At 36.6% G+C, this 26,502-nt stretch overlaps 2 protein-coding genes across 2 annotated transcripts; one reads left to right on the forward strand and one right to left on the reverse strand.

Annotated features, from left to right (window-relative positions):
* Positions 1-1,871: 1,871 nt before the first annotated feature.
* Positions 1,872-18,973, reverse strand: LOC138332154 (tubulin delta chain-like). Its single transcript, XM_069280139.1, is given in 8 exon segments — positions 1,872-4,197; positions 5,109-5,273; positions 10,596-10,707; positions 10,748-10,880; positions 11,784-12,097; positions 13,093-13,212; positions 13,534-13,698; positions 18,890-18,973. Coding segments are annotated over 7 exon segments (1,353 nt in total). The 5' UTR covers positions 13,639-13,698; positions 18,890-18,973; the 3' UTR covers positions 1,872-3,793.
* On the forward strand, positions 18,960-24,729 carry LOC138332153 (large ribosomal subunit protein mL50-like). The gene is made up of 4 exons (XM_069280138.1): positions 18,960-19,112; positions 22,714-22,868; positions 23,806-23,941; positions 24,353-24,729. The coding sequence occupies exons 1-4, from the start codon at positions 19,032-19,034 to the stop codon at positions 24,647-24,649; spliced, it is 669 nt and encodes a 222-aa protein (XP_069136239.1). The 5' UTR covers positions 18,960-19,031; the 3' UTR covers positions 24,650-24,729.
* The last annotated feature ends 1,773 nt before the right edge of the window (positions 24,730-26,502 follow it).

Raw genomic sequence — 26,502 nt, forward strand, 5'->3', positions numbered from 1 at the left:
ACATAATAGCTAAACAACTTGGAGGCCTTATATTATGCCAAGATACAAGGTTCGTGGTCTGACATATCAGTTTGATACAAATTATGTGTATTTCTAAAGCAGTGAATATGTCTTCACTAGTCCAGAATTCTTATAAATTTGTAATAATTGACACAAATTATTTGTCATAAAAACTGCAACAAAAACTTTAAAATAACAACACCTAACAAACAAGAGATCACAGAGATGGATCCCCACCATTGAATGATTTATATCATTTTCCCACTATTTATCCTATTACCCTCTTTCTTTGATTCACTTGATACACGGGGGATACTATATAAGAAGTGACGTAGTAGCAAATTACATGTACTTCAATTATCAAAATCCACACCATGTTCTTTTCTAATCAGTTCCAGATTGTGATATGTATGTACATATACATCGAAATCTGTCTTAGCAACTACCTCTGTATAACCAGAGGGATCTTTGCGCCCACCAAAGATTTGTCTTGATTCATCTTTTTGACCGATCGGCCCAAATCCATAATGAATAACTAGGGCCCAATGAGAAGCTACATGTACATATAGAATTTGAGACAGATCCTTGCAGTATTCCTGAGAAATAGTGGTGACAAACTTCAACTATCAAAATTCAAGATGGCGACCGGTCAGCCATCTTGTTGACCGATCAGACCCAAAGGTCAGTATGCACAACAAGGGCTCAAGGGAAACCTACATGTATTATTTGTGAACACTCCTGTCAGTACTTTCTTAGAAATAGTGGTAACATTATTTTACTACCAAAATCCAAGATGGCAGCCTGGTGGCCATCTTGTTGATGGATTGGTTACAAAACGCAATATGCACAAATATGGCCCTAGGGGAACCTACGTATGAAATTTGAGAATGATTCTTTTAGCACTTTCTGAAAAGTAGCTATAACAAACTTTAAATTCGAAAATTCAAGATGGCTGCCTGACAGCCATCCTATTGACCGATTGGTCAACAATTTGATGCAATTTACACAACTGGAGCCCTAGGGGAACCTACATATGAAATTTGAGAATGATCCCTTTAGTGTTTCCTACGGAAGAGTATAATGCTCACATAGGAAAATATTTTTTAAGATAACGAAAATGTTTTATTTGGCAGCCGCCATATAATTAAATGGGATTCACCAGCAAAAATAAGTGGCAGCGGCCAGATAATTATATGGCAGCCACCAGACAGGGAGGGTGCATGTGGGACCCTTCTAGCCCATGGCTTTATGAGAGAAAAAGAATATTACATGGGCCAGTCAGGTGGACAGGGATATCTCAACCCTCGGAAAGATTTTGACCATCAACCCTCGGCAAGCCTCAGATTAATTTCTCAAAATATGTCACTTGGGTTGAGATATCGTTTTCTCCCAGACTTCACAGGGATATCCCATGGTTGCTAGGGAAAAGATATCTCTATCTTACACAGGGGGGTGTAAGAAACAACTCACACGCGCTAGACAATAACGTGACGTTATCAATACATGCGGCGTAACCGTGGTGCGCATTGTAGGTGACATCAATTTTGACGCATAACGACGTTCCTGCGATAATAGCACGATGAAAAAGCTGGAAACCAAGTGGAATTTCATCATTTTTTCTTCTAATTATGGGAAAAAAGAATCAAACATGGGTCTGTGAAGTGGACAGGGATATCTCAACCCTCGTGAAAGATTTTGGCCGTCAACCCTCAGCAAGCCTGGGCTTGACCGGCCAAAATCTTTCACGAGGGTTGAGATATCCCTGTCTATTTCACAGACCCATGTAAGATTCTATTAGTTCCCTTAGTGGTCTTTATAGACAGGTTTAACTGTAGATGTAATAGATGAGCCTATATATATATATCAAATTAACTTAGGGATCAAACCATTTGCATCATCTAGGAAATAGTATTATGAAGTTTCAGAAAAGTTCCTTTCTTAGAAATAGTGATTATGAACTTCAAATGTCAAATACCGAGATGGTATCTTGAATATATCCCAAAATGCAATATGTATAACTAGGCACCAAAGGGAGGCTAAAATGAAATTAGAGAGACATTCATTAGTGTTTTCTAAGAAATAGCGATAATCAACCTAAATTGTCAGAATCTAATGAGGCTTTAACGCAACTGTGGATGTTGCTGCCGCCAGCGGAAAAGCAACACCTACTAATGTTGAAGACGAAACAAAAATGAAACATGTACCCTTGAAGGTTTTATTTAAACAAAACAAGAGGCTCATGGGCCTTAACGGTCACCTGAGTTAGAATATATAATGAAACAAATAATGAAACAAATTAAAGACATATAAATACTATATGTTGGGCCTTGAAGTTGGTCAGTGCTTTATAAATTTGACTTTTTAGACTATGAAGAGTATGTATTGGCTTCCATCAAACCTGTGAATTTAGAGGTATTTTTTTAAATTTTAATCATTTTGACCCTGTTTGGTCCTGCCCCTTTGGTCCCCCAGGAGGTCATCGAGGACGGATATGGATGTTAAAATGCTATGACTTAGGCTAATAATTCTAATCAAGTTTGACTAAATTCCTATGAAAATTGGGCAAATAATGTTAACAAATATGTTTTTCCTATATAAACTAAAGTAAACTTGACCCCTCCCCAGGGGGTAACGTGAGACCCCAAGGTCATATAATTCACAATTTTTATAAAACACCTTAAGACCTTTCCATCTATAATTATTTGATTCTACTATTTCCAGAATTTTAGAAGATTTTTGAAGTTTAAGCCTATTTGACCCTTTTTAGCCCCGCCCCTCTGCCCCCAGGGGGTCGGCCAGGACTAATGTGGATATGAGATTAAAATGTTATCTCAGGCTAATAATTCTAACCAAGTTTGACTCATTTCCTATGAAAATTGAGCAAAAATGCTCATTAATGTGTTTTTCCTATATAAACTAAAGTAAACCTTACCCCCTCCCCAGGGGGAAACATGAGAACCCCAGGGTCATATAATTTACAATTTTTATAAAACAAACTTTAAGACCTTTTCATCTATAAAGTGTATTTGATTCTACCATTTCTAGAATTTTAGAAGAATATTTTTGAAGTTTTTGCCTATTTGACCTTTTTCGGCTCTGCCCCCAGGGGGTCGGCCTGGACCAATATGGATATGATGTTAAAATGCTATCTCAGGCTAATAATTCTAACCAAGTTTGACTCGTTTCCAATGAAAATTGAGCAAAAAGTACTCATAAATGTGTTTTCTCTATATAAACTATAGTAAACTTGACCCCCTCCAAGGGGGAAATGTGAGACCCCAGGGTCATATAATTCACAATTTTTGTAAAGGATCTTAAGACCTTTCTATTTGTGAAATGTATTTGATTCTACCATTTCCAGAATTTCAGAAGAAGATTTTTGAAGTTTTAGTCTATTTGACCCCTTTTGACCCCGCCCCTAAGAACCCTTGGGGTCAGTCATAGAAAATTTGTTAATAGGATTAAATGTCCATCTCATACTGATAATTCTGACAACATTTGACTCAAAAATGTGTTTTCCCAATATAAACTATAGTAAACTTAACCTCCTCCCCAGGGTCATATAATTCACAATTTTTGTAAAGGACCTTAAGACCTTTCTATTTATGAAGAGTATTTGATTCTACCACATCTGTGAGTAGAGAAGAAGATTTTTGAAATTTTACTCAATTTTACGGACATACGACGCACGACGGACGACGACGGACAAAAGGCGATTAAAATAGGTCACTTGGGACTTCGTCTCAGGTGACCTAAAAAGCTATTAAGAATTATAAACCATGAATTATGTGTATCATAAACTATTGTAACTAGCTATAACTTGTTCTAGCGTAACAAAACTGTCTAAGAAGTCCTCCTCTGCGAGCCCGTGGCGGACATACTGATGAACATAGGCCCTCGAGGAGAACATACTCCACGCTTTGTCCACTATGTGATCCAGTGTCCGTACAGGTGTCCGACTGTTGGACACCAGAGAGGCGCTCTTCTCATAGCTACTGAAGAGACGAGGCTGTGTGCCCGTCAGGAGACAGGCACCTTGAGGAACCCACGGGGCATACAAGGAAGGATCAGAGAACATTAAGGTGTCTGCGGATGCTGCATCCTTACCACGAAGCACAAGTAAGTTAGCGAGGGACCGATTGTGGCGACTACTTCCTCGAGGTGTTTCATCTCCTAACTTCACCTGCCAGTTTATACCTGAAACAGCATCAATATCTGAAGTAAGAGTTTGTTCAATTATCTGTTATAGGACAGAGCGGTTTTTAATTTCACGATCAGGCTACCCGAGTGTTTATTTCTCAAATCCAATTTTCATGATCATATCAAAGGGATCTTGGTGTCCAAAAAAGAATGATCTGTGTGTGACAATGGAAAGAGGATCTTTTCTCAGCTTTTCAAAGTTTGATTACATATGAAATCTAAGAATGATCCCTTTAGTACTTTCTGAAATACAGTGGTAACAAACTTCAATTATCCAAATCCAAGATGGCGGTCTGTTGGCCATCTTTTTGACTGATCAGGCTCAAAATGCAATATGCACAACTAGCTTAGGGTCTTAGGTGAATCTGCAATTGAGACAGATCTCTTCAGTACTTTCTGAAAAATAGTGGTAACAAACTTCAACTATCAAAATCCAAGAAAGGGGCCTGTCAGCCATCTTGTTGACCGATCCCAAAATCGTCCCAAAATGCAAAATGCACATCTAAACCCCTAGAGGAACCAGCATATAAAATTTGAGAGATTCCTTCAGTACATTCTAAGCAATAGCGGTAACAAGAATTGATAACAGACTTAAGAACGGACGGACGGATGAACGGGGCTGACCATGGACCACGGATGAACGGGACTGACCATGGACCACGGATGATGGTTGGCTAAAAGTTTAAGTAAACCTTTATCTTCTCTTCTGTTAGATACCTTTAAAATCTCTTAGTTCATCAGCCATACCATTTAACAATGAACAAACAAGTGTTGCAATCAAGACAAACTAATATTGACATCCAGGAGCCCAAGTCTACCGCCTGGTGTTCCAAAATACCTTGGCGTTGACTTCTAGGGGAACTATAACCAACATTAATTAGCCTGTAACAGACATTACGCATACTTACCTTCCTCCATGGCAGCGTCGGCAATAAGCATCTGTCTAAGGTGTTTGAGTAGTCCATGCCACTGGTAGGATGAAAAAGTCATAGCTGCCTCGGACATTTGAGGAATGTTCTTCACCGTTAACAACTTGTAGTCATTGTGGGGGACCAAGTGTTCCATCAACTCCCCTGTAGAAAAGGTCAAGGTCATAACTGTACAAGAAAGTCAAGGTCATGACTTATGAAGTGAACATGATTTGCCTAGGTCAAGAGTATTATTGATTTAATGGAAATTATGATTATTGCTAGAAAATAGAAAGGTAATCATATTACGAGTGTCAATTTATTTTAAATGATATTTCAATTGAAATTCTGTAAAAAACACATTTTTCCAAACAATCTGATAAAAACTTAATTAATAAACTCAAACAGATTTATGTTTTACAACATAGTCTGATAATTAATCGCAGTTACAACCGAAGTGAAATAATATTATAATCATCTAAATATACAATGTCATTTACATAAATGGACACTTTTACACATCTTATTTCACCTTTGATAATAGCATTCAAGGGGACACAACAGCATATCACAGATTTAGTTAATGTGTGCATACATGTGTATTGTCTATTTTGCCGTGCATAGGGTCTTCATCACTTGTATTACCATATGGGAGAGAAAAAAGAGGGTGAATTGGTACCATTGTCGTAGTGAGTATCCTGTTATAATGACCTAATGGAGGAGGGCATACATCATGTATAGAGCGAAAAAGGTTTTCATGTTTTAATAAGAGTGAAATATTATCACCTACTAATTAAAAGGAAATCTTCTTGCCAGAGGACACTGAAGTTCGTAAAAAGAAACCTGCTCTACAAAATGACCATATAACAAATGGAATTTTTGGTAGTGCAAGGTAAAAGCAGAAAGTGTTTCTTCTGTGTTAAATAATAATTCTCATTAACAACCTGAAAACATTGACAAATCAATTAATTGATATGAATTATACACTATTTACCTAGTGTATTCTGACAGGAGAAGCCAGGGTATTTGTCCACCATCACTGGCTGTAGTACACTACCTAACACTTACCTAGTGTATTCTGACAGGAGAAGTCAGGGTATTTGTCCACCATCACTGGCTGTAGTACACTACCTAACACTTACCTAGTGTATTCTGACAGGAGAAGTCAGGGTATTTGTCCACCATCACTGGCTGTAGTACACTACTAACACTACTAGTGTATTCAGTCGGGTATTTGTCCACCATACTGCTGTGTACACTACCTAAACTTACTATTCTGACAGGAGAAGTCAGGGTATTTGTCCACCATCACTGGCTGTAGTACACTACCTAACACTTACCTAGTGTATTCTGACAGGAGAAGTCAGGGTATTTGTCCACCATCACTGGCTGTAGTACACTACCTAACACTTACCTAGTGTATTCTGACAGGAGAAGTCAGGGTATTTGTCCACCATCACTGGCTGTAGTACATTACCTAACACTTACCTAGTGTATTCTGACAGGAGAAGTCAGGGTATTTGTCCACCATCACTGGCTGTAGTACATTACCTAACACTTACCTAGTGTATTCTGACAGGAGAAGCCAGGGTATTTGTCCACCATCACTGGCTGTAGTACACTACCTAACACTTACCTAGTGTATTCTGACAGGAGAAGCCAGGGTATTTGTCCACCATCACTGGCTGTAGTACACTACCTAACACTTACCTAGTGTATTCTGACAGGAGAAGCCAGGGTATTTGTCCACCATCACTGGCTGTAGTACACTACCTAACACTTACCTAGTGTATTCTGACAGGAGAAGCCAGGGTATTTGTCCACCATCACTGCTGTATGACATCACCTAACACTTACCTATGTATTCTGACAGGAGAAGCAGGGTATTTGTCCACCATCACTCGCTGTAGTACACTACCTAACACTTACCTAGTGTATTCTGACAGGAGAAGCCAGGGTATTTGTCCACCATCACTGGCTGTAGTACACTACCTAACACTTACCTAGTGTATTCTGACAGGAGAAGCCAGGGTATTTGTCCACCATCACTGTCTGTAGTACACTACCTAACACTTACCTAGTGTATTCTGACAGGAGAAGCCAGGGTATTTGTCCACCATCACTGGCTGTAGTACACTACCTAACACTTACCTAGTGTATTCTGACAGGAGAAGCCAGGGTATTTGTCCACCATCACTGGCTGTAGTACACTACCTAACACTTACCTAGTGTATTCTGACAGGAGAAGCCAGGGTATTTGTCCACCATCACTGGCTGTAGTACACCTACCTAACACTTACCTAGTGTATTCTGACAGGAGAAGTCAGGGTATTTGTCCACCATCACTGGCTGTAGTACACTACCTAACACTTACCTAGTGTATTCTGACAGGAGAAGCCAGGGTATTTGTCCACCATCACTGGCTGTAGTACACTACCTAACACTTACCTAGTGTATTCTGACAGGAGAAGTCAGGGTATTTGTCCACCATCACTGGCTGTAGTACACTACCTAACACTTACCTAGTGTATTCTGACAGGAGAAGCCAGGGTATTTGTCCACCATCACTGGCTGTAGTACACTACCTAACACTTACCTAGTGTATTCTGACAGGAGAAGCCAGGGTATTTGTCCACCATCACTGGCTGTAGTACACTACCTAACACTTACCTAGTGTATTCTGACAGGAGAACAGGGTATTTGTCCACCATCACTGGCTGTAGTACACTACTAACACTTACCTAGTGTATTCTGACAGGAGAACCCAGGAGTATTTGTCCACCATCACTGGCTGTAGTACACTACCTAACACTTACCTAGTGTATTCTGACAGGAGAAGTCAGGGTATTTGTCCACCATCACTGGCTGTAGTACACTACCTAACACTTACCTAGTGTATTCTGACAGGAGAAGCCAGGGTATTTGTCCACCATCACTGGCTGTAGTACACTACCTAACACTTACCTAGTGTATTCTGACAGGAGAAGTCAGGGTATTTGTCCACCATCACTGGCTGTAGTACACTACCTAACACTTACCTAGTGTATTCTGACAGGAGAAGTCAGGGTATTTGTCCACCATCACTGGCTGTAGTACACTACCTAACACTTACCTAGTGTATTCTGACAGGAGAAGCCAGGGTATTTGTCCACCATCACTGGCTGTAGTACACTACCTAACACTTACCTAGTGTATTCTGACAGGAGAAGCCAGGGTATTTGTCCACCATCACTGGCTGTAGTACACTACCTAACACTTACCTAGTGTATTCTGACAGGAGAAGCCAGGGTATTTGTCCACCATCACTGCTGTAGTACACTACCTAACACTTACCTAGTGTATTCTGACAGGAGAAGTCAGGGTATTTGTCCACCATCACTGGCTGTAGTACACTACCTAACACTTACCTAGTGTATTCTGACAGGAGAAGCCAGGGTATTTGTCCACCATCACTGGCTGTAGTACACTACCTAACACTTACCTAGTGTATTCTGACAGGAGAAGTCAGGGTATTTGTCCACCATCACTGGCTGTAGTACACTACCTAACACTTACCTAGTGTATTCTGACAGGAGAAGTCAGGGTATTTGTCCACCATCACTGGCTGTAGTACACTACCTAACACTTACCTAGTGTATTCTGACAGGAGAAGTCAGGGTATTTGTCCACCATCACTGGCTGTAGTACACTACCTAACACTTACCTAGTGTATTCTGACAGGAGAAGTCAGGGTATTTGTCCACCATCACTGGCTGTAGTACACTACCTAACACTTACCTAGTGTATTCTGACAGGAGAAGCAGGGTATTTGTCCACCATCACTGGCTGTAGTACACTACCTAAACACTTACCTAGTGTATTCTGACAGGAGAAGTCAGGGTATTTGTCCACCATCACTGGCTGTAGTACACTACCTAACACTTACCTAGTGTATTCTGACAGGAGAAGTCAGGGTATTTGTCCACCATCACTGGCTGTAGTACACTACCTAACACTTACCTAGTGTATTCTGACAGGAGAAGCCAGGGTATTTGTCCACCATCACTGGCTGTAGTACATTACCTAACACTTACCTAGTGTATTCTGACAGGAGAAGTCAGGGTATTTGTCCACCATCACTGGCTGTAGTACACTACCTAACACTTACCTAGTGTATTCTGACAGGAGAAGTCAGGGTATTTGTCCACCATCACTGGCTGTAGTACACTACCTAACACTTACCTAGTGTATTCTGACAGGAGAAGCCAGGGTATTTGTCCACCATCACTGGCTGTAGTACACTACCTAACACTTACCTAGTGTATTCTGACAGGAGAAGTCAGGGTATTTGTCCACCATCACTGGCTGTAGTACACTACCTAACACTTACCTAGTGTATTCTGACAGGAGAAGTCAGGGTATTTGTCCACCATCACTGGCTGTAGTACACTACCTAACACTTACCTAGTGTATTCTGACAGGAGAAGTCAGGGTATTTGTCCACCATCACTGGCTGTAGTACACTACCTAACACTTACCTAGTGTATTCTGACAGGAGAAGTCAGGGTATTTGTCCACCATCACTGGCTGTAGTACACTACCTAACACTTACCTAGTGTATTCTGACAGGAGAAGCCAGGGTATTTGTCCACCATCACTGGCTGTAGTACACTACCTAACACTTACCTAGTGTATTCTGACAGGAGAAGCCAGGGTATTTGTCCACCATCACTGGCTGTAGTACACTACCTAACGAGGGTACTTTACCTAGTGTATTCTGACAGGAGAAGCCAGGGTATTTGTCCACCATCACTGGCTGTAGTACACTACCTAACACTTACCTAGTGTATTCTGACAGGAGAAGCCAGGGTATTTGTCCACCATCACTGGCTGTAGTACACTACCTAACACTTACCTAGTGTATTCTGACAGGAGAAGTCAGGGTATTTGTCCACCATCACTGGCTGTAGTACACTTACCTAACACTTACCTAGTGTATTCTGACAGGAGAAGTCAGGGTATTTGTCCACCATCACTGGCTGTAGTACACTACCTAACACTTACCTAGTGTATTCTGACAGGAGAAGTCAGGGTATTTGTCCACCATCACTGGCTGTAGTACACTACCTAACACTTACCTAGTGTATTCTGACAGGAGAAGTCAGGGTATTTGTCCACCATCACTGGCTGTAGTACACTACCTAACACTTACCTAGTGTATTCTGACAGGAGAAGTCAGGGTATTTGTCCACCATCACTGGCTGTAGTACACTACCTAACACTTACCTAGTGTATTCTGACAGGAGAAGCCAGGGTATTTGTCCACCATCACTGGCTGTAGTACACTACCTAACACTTACCTAGTGTATTCTGACAGGAGAAGTCAGGGTATTTGTCCACCATCACTGGCTGTAGTACACTACCTAACACTTACCTAGTGTATTCTGACAGGAGAAGCCAGGGTATTTGTCCACCATCACTGGCTGTAGTACACTACCTAACACTTACCTAGTGTATTCTGACAGGAGAAGCCAGGGTATTTGTCCACCATCACTGGCTGTAGTACACTAACACTTAACTTATTGTGACAGGATCAGCCAGGGTATTTGTTGATATCTGGCTGTATGTAAACTTTCTTTAGATTCAGCAGCTGGTTGAGCGAAAGAAACTTTCTGGATTCAGCAGCTGGGAGCAGTCTGGATGTTCTCCATGACGATAAGAGCGTCAGCAGTACGGTAGAGATGTGACAGAGTAAGAACTGCATTATAATTCTGGACAATCACCTCTCCCATACTGAAACAAAACAAAGGTTTGATACAAATTATAATTTATAGTATAACCCCTCTAACTCAAACCACCATTCTTCAAATATCCCCCATTCGTCAAACTAATCGCATGGTCCTGACCACATTTCATGTAACAAAACCCTGGATAGCTCAAACAGCTATTCGTCAAATACCCCTTATCTCTCAAATAGAAATATATCCCTGTTTCATCAAATACAAACATGTAGTATTAAAACATGTATCCATCACACATGTGTTCAACCCTAAAGAAATTTTCAAAAAGTATTTTATGTAATACATATATGTTTTCAATTTGATATAGCTATGATAAACCACTTTTATAAAGATTCATAATGCTGAAAATCATGGTAATTAAAATGTCATTGACATATATTGTTTGTCAGAGTTTGAGACAAACCATTTAACTATCGATGATCGATCATGACCAACTTTTAGTGAATCAAATACACTGTATTCCTCGAACTATTGATCGCTGTTTGAGGTATTAGAGTTTTAGAGAATGGTATATAATTTTTTCATATATTAGTTGTTTTAAATTAATCATTGTTTTCAATTAAAAAAGTATTTGTTAAATCCAGAATTAAATTTTTTAAGGCTATCTAATGATAGCAATAAATTGTTTTTCCTTAAATAAATAACCTTATTAAAACTTATAAGAATATACAATGATTTTAGAAACAAAATTCTGAATATAATTTTGTAAAATCAACAAGTCAAAATTAGAAGGGTTTTATGAAATATATTGAATAAATCAAAAACTGTTTACACAAGACTTTACCCTTTTTCAATCAATATCTTTCAAAACTTTCGAAGCAATATGAAAGTAAATTGGTAATTAATTTTTAACAAATAATTTTAAGATACATTGAAAGCCAATTCCTGTATATACCTGTATGGAAGAACAACCTGGTTGAGAAGGAAGGAATGAGGAAACTCGTCTTTTATACACTCTGTGATGTATGCTCCCACCCCTGACCCTGTCCCTCCTGCTACACTCATCAGAGATAAGAAGCCAGACAGGTTGTCACATTTCTCAGCCTCTCTTTGGACCATCTCCATGACCTTGACCTCCTGTCCGTGACCATGGATACAGTAGCCATGTGCCCAGTTGTTCCCCGATCCTTTCTGTTGACAAAGTTGTTGTTTGGCTGGATACATCCATTGTCCAGTTTTCTTGGCATCACTACAGGTCTGGGCTATCACCTAAATAAATAAAACGCCAAATATACCTCAAGGTCAGACTCAAGGTCAGGGCAATCACCTAAATAAATACAGCACCAAATATACCTCAAGGTCAGACTCAAGGTCAGAGCTATCACCTAAATAAATAAAACACCAAATATACATCAAGGTTAGGCCTAAGGTCAGGGTCATCACTTAATTAAATAATACACCAAATATAACTCAAGGTCAGGCTCAAGGTCATAGCTATCACCTTAATAAATACAGCACCAAAACAATATCTCAAGGTCAGGCTCAAGGTCATGGTCATCACCGTAAGAAATAAAACAACAAACATAACTCAATTTCAGGGCTATCGATCATCTAAGTTAAGAAAAACTAACTTAGGTACATACATATTAAACATATTTTTAATCACGATCTCTAATAGCTACATAGGGAGTTCAACATAGTGACTGGGACTTCACATTCACTACATATCTATGAATAAGACTTACCAAGGGTAAACATGCCTGATTTTTAACACAAAATATCAAAATATTTTATCATGAGGAATTTAGAAATATCCCTAGATATGTGTGGCCAGCTCACTGTCTCCAAATGGGACATGACTAAAGGGAAACAGAATATGGCTATCACTAAGCTAATTTTGATGGCAGAATATAAAAAAAGTTCAAATGTTATTTATTTTAATAAATTAAACAAAATCTTCTAGTCTATGAATGGTTTTATTGTAAATATTTCTGAATAAACTAGAATGTCTTGGTTATTGAAAGAAATCTGACATTTCACATGTATCACAAGTACTCTGCCTATTTGGTATTGTTGCATCTTTAAAGAATACATATCTTGAAACAGTTTGTAGATACTAGCTCTGTACCAGGCTAAGCCCAAGTTGTTGTTTTTTGTTCAAGAACTTTCATTTTCATTACCAAAACAAAATCAGAATTGTCCTAAAATGATGTAACTGTTCAAGGACATAAACAAAATGAAAGACAAGGTCAGCTGAACATTACCTTTGGTTCCATATCCACCATTACTGCCCGGGCTTCAGGTACACCGTCTTTGGTATGGTCGTTGTAGAAAAACCGAGACAGAACCTCTTCTTTATAGGCTTGGTTCTTATCAGGGGCAACCTTTATAACATAGTATTATATATCACACACTTCGTCAATAACCACACATCACACTTTATACAAAAGTTACATAAACATGTTCACAAGGACATGTATTCTGTCATTGCAGGTTGTAGAGTTACCATCCTTGTGTGTATGTATCCTTCGTGACTGAAACTCGCGTTGTTGTCTCTAAATAGTATATATGACATTACACTTGAAATCACATGTCACAATCAATACCTAACTATGCAAACACAGAATATTAAGACTTGAACCAGCAACCCCTGAACCTTAATTGAAATGCTCTGTTTTTATCTATGATAGTGTATATTTACGAACCTGTGTTTGAGAGGGTTTAGTGAGAACATCATCGATGAAGGTCTGGAAGAGCTGACCTCCGACCTGATTCCCACACTGACCAAGCTGTAGTGTAATCACAGACATCACCGGTCATCCCATGTGGTCACACATGACTGAACAGCAATTTAATACTCAACTATGTCACTGAAAAACAAAATAAATACAGGTTACGTAATACAAATTATATATATATATACATATAAACAAGGTTTGTATTATGAATTATATAATTCATAACACAAAACTTGTATATATGTATATATTATATACATATTACAGGTTATGTATAATGAATTACATATATATATCACAAGTTAAAATCATCCTGACAATATCAAACTTTCATATATACCCATAGGGGTAATACATTTATAGTAGGAGCAAAGATGTCAAAAAACAGTTGGAAATATCAATTACCGCCAGAAATTACAAAAATATCTCAATAGTGATGATACAATGTTGTGATGGTACAATGTTGTGGTGATGGTACAATGTTGTGGTGTTACAATGTTGTTGTGATGGTACAATGTTGTGGTGATGGTACAATGTTGTGGTGATGTTACAATGTTGTGATGTTACAATGTTTTGATGATGTTACAATGTTGTGATGTTACAATGTTGTGATGTTACAATGTTGTGATGTTACAATGTTTTGATGATGTTACAATGTTGCGATGTTACAATGTTGTGATGTTACAATTTGTGATGTGTGATGTTACAATGTTTTGATGATGTTACAATGTTGTGATGTTACAATGTTTGTGATGTTACAATGTTGTGATGTTACAATGTTGTGGTGTTACAATGTTGTGATGTTACAATGTTGTGATGTTACAATGTTGTGATGTTACAATGTTGTGATGTTACAATGTTGTGATGTTACAATGTTGTGATGTTACAATGTTGTGATGTTACAATGTTGTGATGGTTACAATGTTTGTGATGTTACAATGTGGTGATGTTACAATGTTGTGATGTTACAATGTTTGGTGATGTTACAATGTTGTGATGTTACAATGTTGTGGTGTTACAATGTTGTGATGTTACAATGTTGTGATGTTACAATGTTGTGATGTTACAATGTTGTGATGTTACAATGTTGTGATGTTACAATGTTGTGATGTTACAATGTTTGTGGTGATGTTACAATGTTGTGATGTTACAATGTTTTGTTGTGATGTTACAATGTTGTGATGTTACAATGTTGTGTGATGTTACAATGTTGTGATGTTACAATGTTGTGATGTTACAAATGTTATGTTGTGTGTGTTACAATGTTGTGATGTTACAATGTTGTGATGTTACAATGTTAAAGCCACACTATACGTAACTATCAACAAAAATTCAAGTAAAATTTGACTCAGATATTGTTGTACATTTGTATTGTAGATGTAGTTGAAATTAAAGTATATTAAAGAATATTTATAATTTTTTTTAATAACTTTGGTGGTACAGCAGTTGTTGAAAGTCGATACATGTAAACATGCCTTCATTTTAAACTGGTCGCCATAGAAGTTATGATTATTGCCGAACGGAAGTGCAAAGTTCATGAACCGTTTTTGGAAGAGTTCGGACAGAGTTACGTTAGTTAATGTCACATGACGTTCTCGGCAACGACATTGTTACAATCGTCGGCTAATATCAGCTTGTTTGACTAAGTGGGACCACCTAGCGATATTTACATATTTATTTGATTTCATCAAAATATTCCGAATCATAATACTCATCTTGACTTCGATTTTGTCTATCTCTGCATGGCTTACAACATGATTTTTTTTACATTGATTCTAAATCATGAAAAAAATAAGAAAGATACGGTATTGGGCCTTTAAGGTATTACAATGTTGTGATATTACAATGTTGTGGTGCTACAATGTTGTGATGTTAAACATTTTAAGATATCACAATTTTGTTGATGTTACAATGTTGTGATGTAACAATGTTGTGATGTTACAATGTTGTGATGTTACAATGTTGTGATGTTACAATGTTGTGGTGAACAATGTTGTGATGTTACAATGTTGTGTTGTGATGTTACAATGTTGTGATTTGTTGTGATGTTACAATGTTGTGATGTTACAATGTTGTGATGTTACAATGTTGTGATGTTACAATGTTGTGATGTTACAATGTTGTGTGTTTGTGATGTTACAATGTTGTGATGTTACAATGTTGTGGTGTTACAATGTTGTGATGTTACAATGTTGTGATGTTACAATGTTGTGTGTTACAATGTTGTGATGTTACAATGTTGTGGTGTTACAATGTTGTGATGTTACAATGTTGTGGTGTTACAATGTTGATGTGTTACAATGTTGTGGTGTTACAATGTTGTGATGTTACAATGTTGTGATGTTACAATGTTGTGATGTTACAATGTTGTGATGTTACAATGTTGTTGTTACAATGTGGTGGTGCTACAATGTTGTGATGTTACAATGTTGTGATGTTACAATGTTGTGGTGCTACAATGTTGTGATGTTACAATGTTGTGGTGTTACAATGTTGTGATGTTACAATGTTGTGATGTTACAATGTTGTGATGTTACAATGTTGTGATGTTACAATGGGGGGGGGGGTTGTGATGTTACAATGTTGTGTGTTATTTTACAATGTTGTGATGTTACAATGTTGATGTTTGCCACACTATACGTAACTATCAACAAAAATTCAAGTAAAATTTGACTCAGATATTGTTAGTATTTGTAGATGTAGTTGGAATTAAGGTATATTAAAGAATATTTATAATTTTTTTTAAATAACTTTGGTGTGTTGAAAGTCGATACAATGTAAACATGCCTTCATTTTAAACTGGTCGCCATAGAAGTTATGATTATTGAAGTGTCATACGTTTTTTGGAAGAGTTCGGGACAGACCTTACGTAGTTACGGGAGTCACATGACGTTCTCGGCAACACGTTACAATGTCAGGCTAATTTTCGGCTTGTTTGACTAAGTGGGACCCACCTGGTGATATTTAATATTTATTTGATTTTCATCAAAATATTCCGAATCATAATCACTGATCTTGACTTCGATTTAGTCCATTCTCTGCATTGGCTTACAAACATGATTTTTTTTCAACATTCTTCTAAATCATGAAAAATAAATAAGAAATGGATACGGTATAAGGGCTTTAAGGTATACAATGTTGTGTTATTACAATGTTGTGGTGCTTACAATGTTTTGATGTTACAATGTTAAGGTATCCACAATTTTGTAATGTATAAATTGTTGTGATGTAACAATGTTGTGATGTTACAAATGTTGTGGTGCTTTACAATGTTGTGATGTTAACTATGTTGGTGATTTTACAATTTTGATTTATTACAATTGAATGTTGTGGTGCCTACAATGTTTACAATGTTGTGATGTTACTATGTTGTGGCATTTACAATGTTGTGATGTTTACAATGTTTGTGATGTTTCAATGTTGCGGTGTACAATGTTGTGCAATGTTACAATGTTGGTGATGTTATAATGTATGTGGTGTTACAATGTTGTGATGTTATTACAATGTTGTGGTGTTACAATGTAGTGAAGTTACAATGTTGTGATGTTACAATGTTTGTGTGTTACAATGTGTGATGTTTACAATGTTTACAATGTACAATGTTGTGTGTTACAATGTTGTGATGTTACAATGTTGTGATGGTGTTACAATGTGTTGTGTGTGATGTTACTACAATGTGTTGTGATGTTACAATGTGTTGTGTTGTGGTGTTACAATGTTGTGGTGCTACAATGTTGTTGTGATGTTACAATTTTGTGGTTACAATGTTGTGGTGCTACAATGTTGTGGTGCTACAATGTTGTGTGATGTTACAATGTTGTGGTGTTACAATATTGTGTACAATGTTACAATGTTGTGTGTTACAATGTTGTGGTGTTACAATGTTGTATGTAAATGTTGTGGTGTTACAATGTTGTGTGCTACAATGTTGTGATGTTACAATGTGTGTGTTACAATGTGTGATGTTACAATGTTGTGGTGTTACAATGTTGTGATGTTACAATGTTGTGGTGTTACAATGTGTGATGTTACAATGTTGTGATGTTACAAAGTTGTGATGTTACAATGTTAATTTTGTGATGTTACAATGTTGTGATGTTGCGATGTTGGCGTGTGTTACAATGGCGTGATGTTACAATGTTGTGATGTTACGATATACTCATTTTCCAATATGAGGGTTAAGATATATTGAAATACTGATGGTAAAACACTTTTTAAAGTCAACATCTTCCATCCTTTTGGTGATTGTGACATTATCTTTTGAGATAAATTTTGTGATGTCATAATCACTGGAAGGTGGGATATTTGAATCAAATATGGTAAATCATTATTTATACCCACTTCAATACCCAGGACCAATATAGATATGGTGTTAACATGGTATTTCAGACGAATAATTCTAAACCAGTTTGACTCATTTCCAATTCAAACTAAGCAAATAATGTTCATAACTGTGTTTTTCCTATTTAAACTATTATAATAGTAAATTAGACTCCCTCCCCAAGAGAAAATCTGAGATACAAGAGCCATGTAATTCACACTTTTTGTAAAGGACCTTAAGACCTTTCCATCTATGAAGAGTATTTGATTCTACCACATCTGTGAGTGGAAAAGAAGATTTTTTGAAATTGTACCCCCTTTGGCCCCTAGCTCCAACAGCACAACTACACACAGCGAAGGAAAAAGGCGATTAGAATAGGTCACCTGAGACTTCAGGTGACCCAATGGAAAAAAAGGAGCTAACAAATTAGTAGTTTTCTTCAATTATTATTGTTTATGATGAGTAACGTTTATGCTCTGTCGGCCGGAGCATCTGTAAGAAATATGAATCACGAAAAATTTACACACACACACAACCCAAACAACTCCACACGCTAACTATATATAAAATAGGGCGACATACACTGTACATGATCACTACTAGGCCTAATCATGATAAAGGGCAATAACTCAGTAATATGTATCTGAACTACAAATGATGATATATATCATGCAACTCTACTCAATAATTAACTCTATAATCTACAACTATCATACTGAAATCAGAAACATACATTAAACGGTTAAAATGTGTGAACAAAATACATTGTAAAGTATCAGTGATAAGCCCCCAATCGATGACAATACTTTGATGGAATCTACAAGTACTAGGGTAGGCCAGAAACATAACTGTTACGTATGTTTCTGGGGTTTTTTTTGGCTATCTAATCCCCTTAATACATTCATCCACCAGTGTATCAACTTGTATCAAAACGTAATAATAATTAAACATTTATCAAACTGAGGAGTGTCTTTGTTTAAATGAATAACTAACTGTAATCACCTGTATTAGCCAGGGTAGGAGGCATGAGCTACAGCAGTAAACAAATCTGATTCCACGTCTGTAAGACGCTCAGCCGATACGCCACTTTATAAAGGTAGCGCTCTTAGAAGTCAAACACTTGCAGGACACAGACAGAAACAAAATGGCTGCGTCCTTGCGAACGTTATCGTGTAGTCCTTTATACAGAGTTTTAAGGAGTTTGCAGTTAGGAAATCGATCACAGGTAAAAATATTTGTGTTTTCAAGTGTCTATGAGATGGAATGTAACAATCTGACCAAGTGTATCATTCCCATGTTTTAGTAATTTGAAGAATTTTTGAGCGGGCTGTAATTAGTATCACCGCTCTGTCAGTGTCATTCAATGGCATGCTTCTCCTGGGTACTGGGTATATACGTAAGAGTCGTAGATTTCTCGCTGGTTATCCGGGTTTGATTCCTGATTGGGGCACTCGAATTATTCATGAATTAAAACAACTTCATGCATGTATTCTCCATATATGGGAGTGTGCCCAACCTGACTAGATCTATATCTGAAATACTGAAATACACCTTACAGTAGCCCTCCGTTATAGCGCTCTGGATCAGTCACAAGAAACAACAAAAACAAACGATAACATGTTACATACGCAGAAAAGTTAGTGACAACACTAGATATGTTATTCAGTGTACATTAAGCATTATAAGCATTTACTTGCATATTGAGTATTGTCAAGAGTTCTATAATAATGTTTACAACAATGCTTTAACAAACAGAAGCGAGACCCTATACACTCGTACACTAGCGTGTACATGCGTGTGACAGTCAACGATCTGTTGTTGGTAGTAAACCCGACCAGCCGCAGATCTTGTAACATTCAAACAGCTATATAGTCTTCATTTTCACTCCAATCTAAATGAAATTTGGCACATAGATGCAATATACATGTAGTATGATAAACAACTTTCTGTTGTCGTTAGGTTTTTGAAATGTTTTCGATGTTACAATGTGTTGTTGGTATACCGTCATGGAACACCTCTGTCACTCGATCTACCAGTGGCCGATATCAGAATATTCAAATTGCTCTAATTACTATATTTTTGCATCAATCTTCATAAAACTTGGTAGAAAGGTTTATTTATGTACTTAATAACATATCCTGTGTTGTCACTAACTTTTCCTCGTATTAATGGTGTTGTTATTTGTTGTTGTTCTTGTCACTTGTTGTCGTTTTTTGTTGTTAATAAGGGCCTGCAAACCCTGCATACCACCACAATTTTGTTTGAAACAGATTTTTTCACTATAGAAAACCCTGTGAATACCCCCAAACCTTGCATACCAACATCAGCCAACCTTTTTAAAGTACAAAAGTTCCAATTCCCACAGACCTTTCGCTACAAGATTTACGTTTCTTAATGGCTTCAAACAATAGAGACTAATCAATCACCATTGTCAAAACTACTTACCTGCATTGAAATGTTTTCATAGCCATTATGATTTAGCTTTGAAATGTTTTCATAGCCATTATAATTAAGCTTATATCTTTGATTGTTGGGGTTTTTCTAATATGCACACAATTATGTACATGTATGGAAGTGTATTAGCCGTAAGCGGAAACCTTTTAGAGCTCAGTGCATTTATTCCTCAGAAATCACCAAGATGAAAACTAGTGATGTTCCTGATTATCAAAAGAAAAAATTGGAAATTAGTTGACTAGAGAAAAAATGTACCATATTTCACTGCAAATAATTGACCCCTCCCGCAAATAAGACCCCCCACCTACGTATTTTGACACAAGCGATCAATTGTTATTTCGCAAGCTTGATTTATCGAAATAAATGCATTTTTAAATGATCACAGCATGAGTTTGAAAAGTAATATTACGTTTCATGTGTGTTGTGTACAGGAAGAGCGATCTCAATCTTGCAGGAAGTAGAAAGGTACAGGTTTCATTTAGCATCTAGTGTGGTATAACAATGCAATGATCACGATTTGAATTTAGAGTACAGTTAAGCTACATGTATATGTGTGATCAAGTTTCAGACATATCAAAGATCTATAGTCGTGTATGTTCCCATGCCAACATATGTAACTGTTACTGAAATGAGACTGTTACTAACAGTCTCATTTCTATATAACGGCATGTGTCCATGTCTGGTCACTGGTCAGATGTGACATATACATGTAATATGTAATCACTGTCAATCTCAGGTATTTAAGGCTGACAGAGATAGGCAGAAACAGTCTGCATCACTCCATATGGGGCATAGCCCTGGATTACAATGTCTACACTTATATTGTAAAAATACTGTCTTTGTGAGTATTTTAAAGAAACAACTAAAATGTGATATATGATAACACAGATGTCAATGAATCTTACTATGAAATAAGCATAGAGTAAAATTTTTATCATCCAAGTAAAAAACATAGTGGGGGAATTCCCAAGTGGAAAATCTTCTTGGAATATATATATAGAACACTGGAGAATTCCACATTATAGGATAGAATGAATTATCTTTGGAAGACACAACGACTTTGAATTGATGGCCACACGCTTCATCAGAGCAGCGTCCCACGCATTCCTGGCGACTGAGGACAAGTTCTAACTGAAATGACTGTGTAAAGTGTTAAAAAAAAAATTCTTTCGTTATAACGTAATGTGTTGAACTTTTTTTTTCACTCTTTTTTTAATATATTGAACATTTATTGTTCTCTTTAAGAGGAAATAAAGAATGAATGAATGAACGGTGGGGGAATTTCGAAGTGAACAATCTTCTTAAATTAGAACACTGGAGAATTCCACATTATTGATAGATGTGTTAAAAGGATTAATCAAATAATTGGATTCTGTCTGGATAGTCATCCTGACCATCTGTGTCAGCCATTTTGTTTACAATGGTTTTGACAATCAAAGTTTCGTTTCTTTCACCAACAATAGTTTAAAATATTGTTTTATTTACAAAATTATTTTATGCCTTTGTATCTAGGTTGAAACTTGTAAATGAACAGAAGTGGCATGATGGTGGTCGCAATCGATCGTGATTGGGACCTAGGCTTTAGGCCTTATATATATCATAAACCACATTGTACCGCCACCCCCGTTACACCGTCAAAATTGGCACTGGACAAAAGATGGCGGTATAACGAGTGACTACTGTACATGTTAACTTCTGGTAATTATGAACTCACACAAATCTATAAGGGAAGATTAATTACATGAAAAATACTACCCGGTAAAAGAACTAATTACAACAAATATACAAGCGCACAATCATTCTCATAGATCTTGCTGACACCACAGGAAAATATATGAAAAAGATGACAAACACATCCCTACCAATTATAGATGTCATGCAAACTTTTGTAAAACATCTTTATAAGCTCTACAATCAAAACTTTTAAAACTATAAGATGCACAATGACTTGCAGCACAGATTTATTGTATCTGATCTTGTAAAACACATCTACATTGCAATCTGCACCATCAACCATTTGACACACCAATGCCTACAACAGGACAAACACTTTAACAGATTACAGATTTCCAAACAGACAGTACTACGTTTAATACTTGAACTCTACAACTCAACAAGTTTACATTAAACATACTTCCATAAGCATGTTTGTGGCATCAGTCCATCACAAATTGTCTTAAATTGTAAAAATGATACAGATAACGTTTTACTATAAACAATTCATGGTAACTTTTTTCTTAAAACCATATTTCTACATTACCTATGTTGACCCATAGTTTGCTCTTCATGCATATGTATTGAAAACTAGGGAAACTAAATAAAAGTTTATTGGTAGGCCAAAGTTTACTAATTCCCCTTTTTGTGCATTGTAGATTAAAGTTCCAAGTCGCAGTGCTAGTTTTCTGAAGAAGTTCTGGAAAGGTTCTTCAAAACCAAAGGAAGTAGAAGAAGAAGATGGCAACATCGTCTTTCCAAGGAAAAGCCCACTGACCAGCTTAGATGGATTGAGGTCTCTCAAAAAGAGAACGTAAGTGAAATATCTTTTACATCTGTTGTATTGATTTTGTACTTACATAGAAAATTGTTATCAAATGATATAAATAATTGTCTTTAATTCAAGACAATGATACTCAGAAACTTATCTTCCATGTAGTTGACATAAATATAATATTAACAACATGAAACGTATATCGCAGACCATACATATTCCGAAAATCACAGACGACTTGTCACAGGAAATTAAAAACGAAAAACTAAATTGGCACTTAGAAAGGTCATGGTATGTTAATGTGAAAAAACTAATCTTAATGAATAAGACTTATTCTGATAAACATATTATGTCAATGATAAAAAAAAAGAAATTTGGCAGAATATAGACTATTATAGAATGTATTGAAATTGATTTGGTTTGAGTAATTAATGGCAGTTTTCTTAAATTGATATTTGAGTTGAAGTCCCCTTTTCCTTACACACTAAATATATCATATATCACATAATTACAATATACCATTACAGATGTATCTATCTGACAGCTTACACATGTTTGCTTAGTGAAGAAATATTCTGGATTTATAAAATTATATTATTACACAAATCACAATAACAAGTGGAAATATGTGACAGGTTTCCATGACTACTAAAATGTGTACCCTTTCACCTTCATCAGACAAATGAACAGGAAGGATTGTCTTTGAAATGAAAGTTGAAGATCAATGATCAATGTCCATATCCACACTGCTGTGTGCACAAATCTAAAACATTTGTCTGATGAAAGTGATGGGCTACACTAGTACTATGGTCATCGAAATATCACTCATAAAATATTTACTGGATGTAATATCATTTCCTAAACCATACTTCCCAACCTGAAGAAAATGTTTAAATTAGAAGTATTCTTGTTTGTTTGTTTGATAAAGAAGGTGCTGCAATGTATATCTAACAATACATTAATTTGTTTCTGATAGTGGTGTCAACACGAAGAAAGGATACAGCCCTCCAGAAGATGTTGAGGACAGAATACAGAGAATAGCTGATCGTATATATGGGGAGAGACAAGACTGGAGAGAAACATCTCTAACAAACCGAGCCCACAAATACCAGGTACATTGTCATATCAAAAACATGCTATATAATTACAATCACTAGCTGTATCATCAAATCACTCCTAATTAATCATCAAAACAGAAGACATTATCTAACCACGCCCACAATGTATGTATCATAAACCAAACAACCAATCAAAATATTGCAGCCAGAAGAACACTTTCAAAGGAAAACAATGAATAGACTATGCAACTGCAATCACAAAGTTTTTTGTATGCTTCAAAATCATAATTTTGATCACCAACATGTACCGGTGTTATGTTTATTACAAAACATATACTACTACTCTATGTTTCCATATTCAAAAAAATATCAATATTCTGAAATATGCAGAATTGTAACTGTAAAATTTCATTACAATAACAATACTTCCTTAGGTATACGTATTTTTATTTCTTCTCCTTACAGTTCCTGACAGAGACTATTAATGAGTTTGACCACAACATACCAAATATGGTGTTAACAACCCTGACTAAAGTAGACGACGTTGTCCGCCACTTCAACACAGAGGTCCTGGAAACAAGTGCCCTGGAGGACATTTCCAAACTAGATCTCCCGGAAAACTTACACATAAACTTGGATTATATTAGATTTAATGAAAAGGAAGATACATTATTTGGAGGAAAAACCGCATACCCAGAAAATCCGACAATTATACATAGCATTAAACACAGACGGAAGTATAGAGGAACAGAACAGGACTGATTTGTAACACTCATTTTTATGTTAGAAACTTAACACATTTAGCTTGGAAATCGTTAAATAAAATAATCTTTAAAGGTTTTGGTGTGGTTATCAATTTTGAATTCACTGAACCTTGAATATTTAATAATTGCTTCATCCATTGTTTTTATAGGCAATAGCAGTCATCAGTTATGGAAAAAGTCCATAATTCAACGTTATAGAAATACGGTCCTAGAAATACCTACTTTTTGTTGAAATGAGACTGATATTACATGACAACCAGTAGTTTCCATGTGAAAAATGCACCAATTTATGCATGTGTGAAACGTTTCATTATATAGGAAATGAAATGAATCTATAATGTAATAAGAATTAGAATCAGAATTATGTTCTAATACTCTAGCAGGTTTATTTTCTAATAGCAATCAAAACGAAGATTTTATATCATAAATTTTAAAACAGGGAAAATAACCAGTACATACAAATGCATCCTCAACACTCCAGGGGTTACTATCACTAACATTATATAGCATTAGTGGTAATAACCCCTGGAGTATCGAGGATGATACAAACGTAGCATCTGGAATTGCTTAAAATGGTGCAATGTCTTAATTTCTAAAGCTTGTATTGTATCATTACATTAGTAGCATCTAATTAAAGTACATGTATATAAGTAATTTGGTAATCAATAGAAGTTTCAAACAAATAAAGAGTCGAAAGAAAAAATATCGTTTATCAAAAGCATAATGCGTGGAATTAGCGTCGATTCAGACTATACACAATCAGCATCAAAACGACTTTATACCAAGATATTTAATTTTGTATTTCAAGCCCACATTGTAACTTTGTCCAAAACAGTCAGCCTTTTTTAGTGCACGAACTGCCATCCTCTTTGTTCACGTATTTATCAGTGTGACGTCACAATTGTCGTACCAGCGATTACGGAAGATAGCAGTGAGAATGTCTGTTCCGGCCTTGACAATAATAAATTGTTTATTCATTATAGATGCAAACTTTCATAAGATTGTTATCAAATGAAAATGTAAGCATTGAACTGCATTTAGCTGGCAATTATTGAAGAATGAATGCCAACAGGACAGAGATAAACTCAACAGATACCGTTGTCTAGTTGGCATACACCCTCCCATAATTGTCAACTGAATACAGTTCAATGATTTTAAAATAAGATGTTAAGACATGTGAAAAAAATCTATGAGTTGATTAGTACGGAGGCTGATGCACAAAACCAGGTGGTCCGGCAGATCACTGACGACACTTATACTGCACAACAAAGTAAATTGCAAACAACGACTCCAGCATATGTAGCGATATATAACGATATTATAAACCTTGAAAATTTAGGTCAAATACTAACGCTGTCACGAAATCTACAAATCTAGGCCAAATACTAACGCGGTCACGAACTCTACAAATCGAGGTCAAATACTAACGCTGTCATTAAACTACAAATCTAGTCCAAATACTAACGCGGTCACAAACTCTACAAATCGAGGTCAAATCACAAAAAAAAAATCAAATCTACATGTAGGTCAAATACGAACGCGGTCACGAACTCTACAAATCGAGGTCAAATACTAACGCGGTCACGAAATCTACAAATCAAGGTTAAATACCAACGCGGTCACGATCTCTGCAAATCTAGGTCACTAACGCGGTCACGAACTCTACAAATCGAGGTCAAATACTAACGCGGTCACGAAATCTACAAATCGAGGTCAAATACTAACGACAAAGTATAACTTGTAAATATTTGTCCAATACCAATGACTATAACAATATTACCAATTAATCATTAATATCAACCAGAAAACCGCGACATTTCCTCCCCGCAACTACTAGATACGAAGCTTCAG

The sequence above is a fragment of the Argopecten irradians genome, chromosome 9, assembly GCF_041381155.1.
Source record: "Argopecten irradians isolate NY chromosome 9, Ai_NY, whole genome shotgun sequence".
NCBI lineage: Eukaryota > Metazoa > Mollusca > Bivalvia > Pectinida > Pectinidae > Argopecten > Argopecten irradians.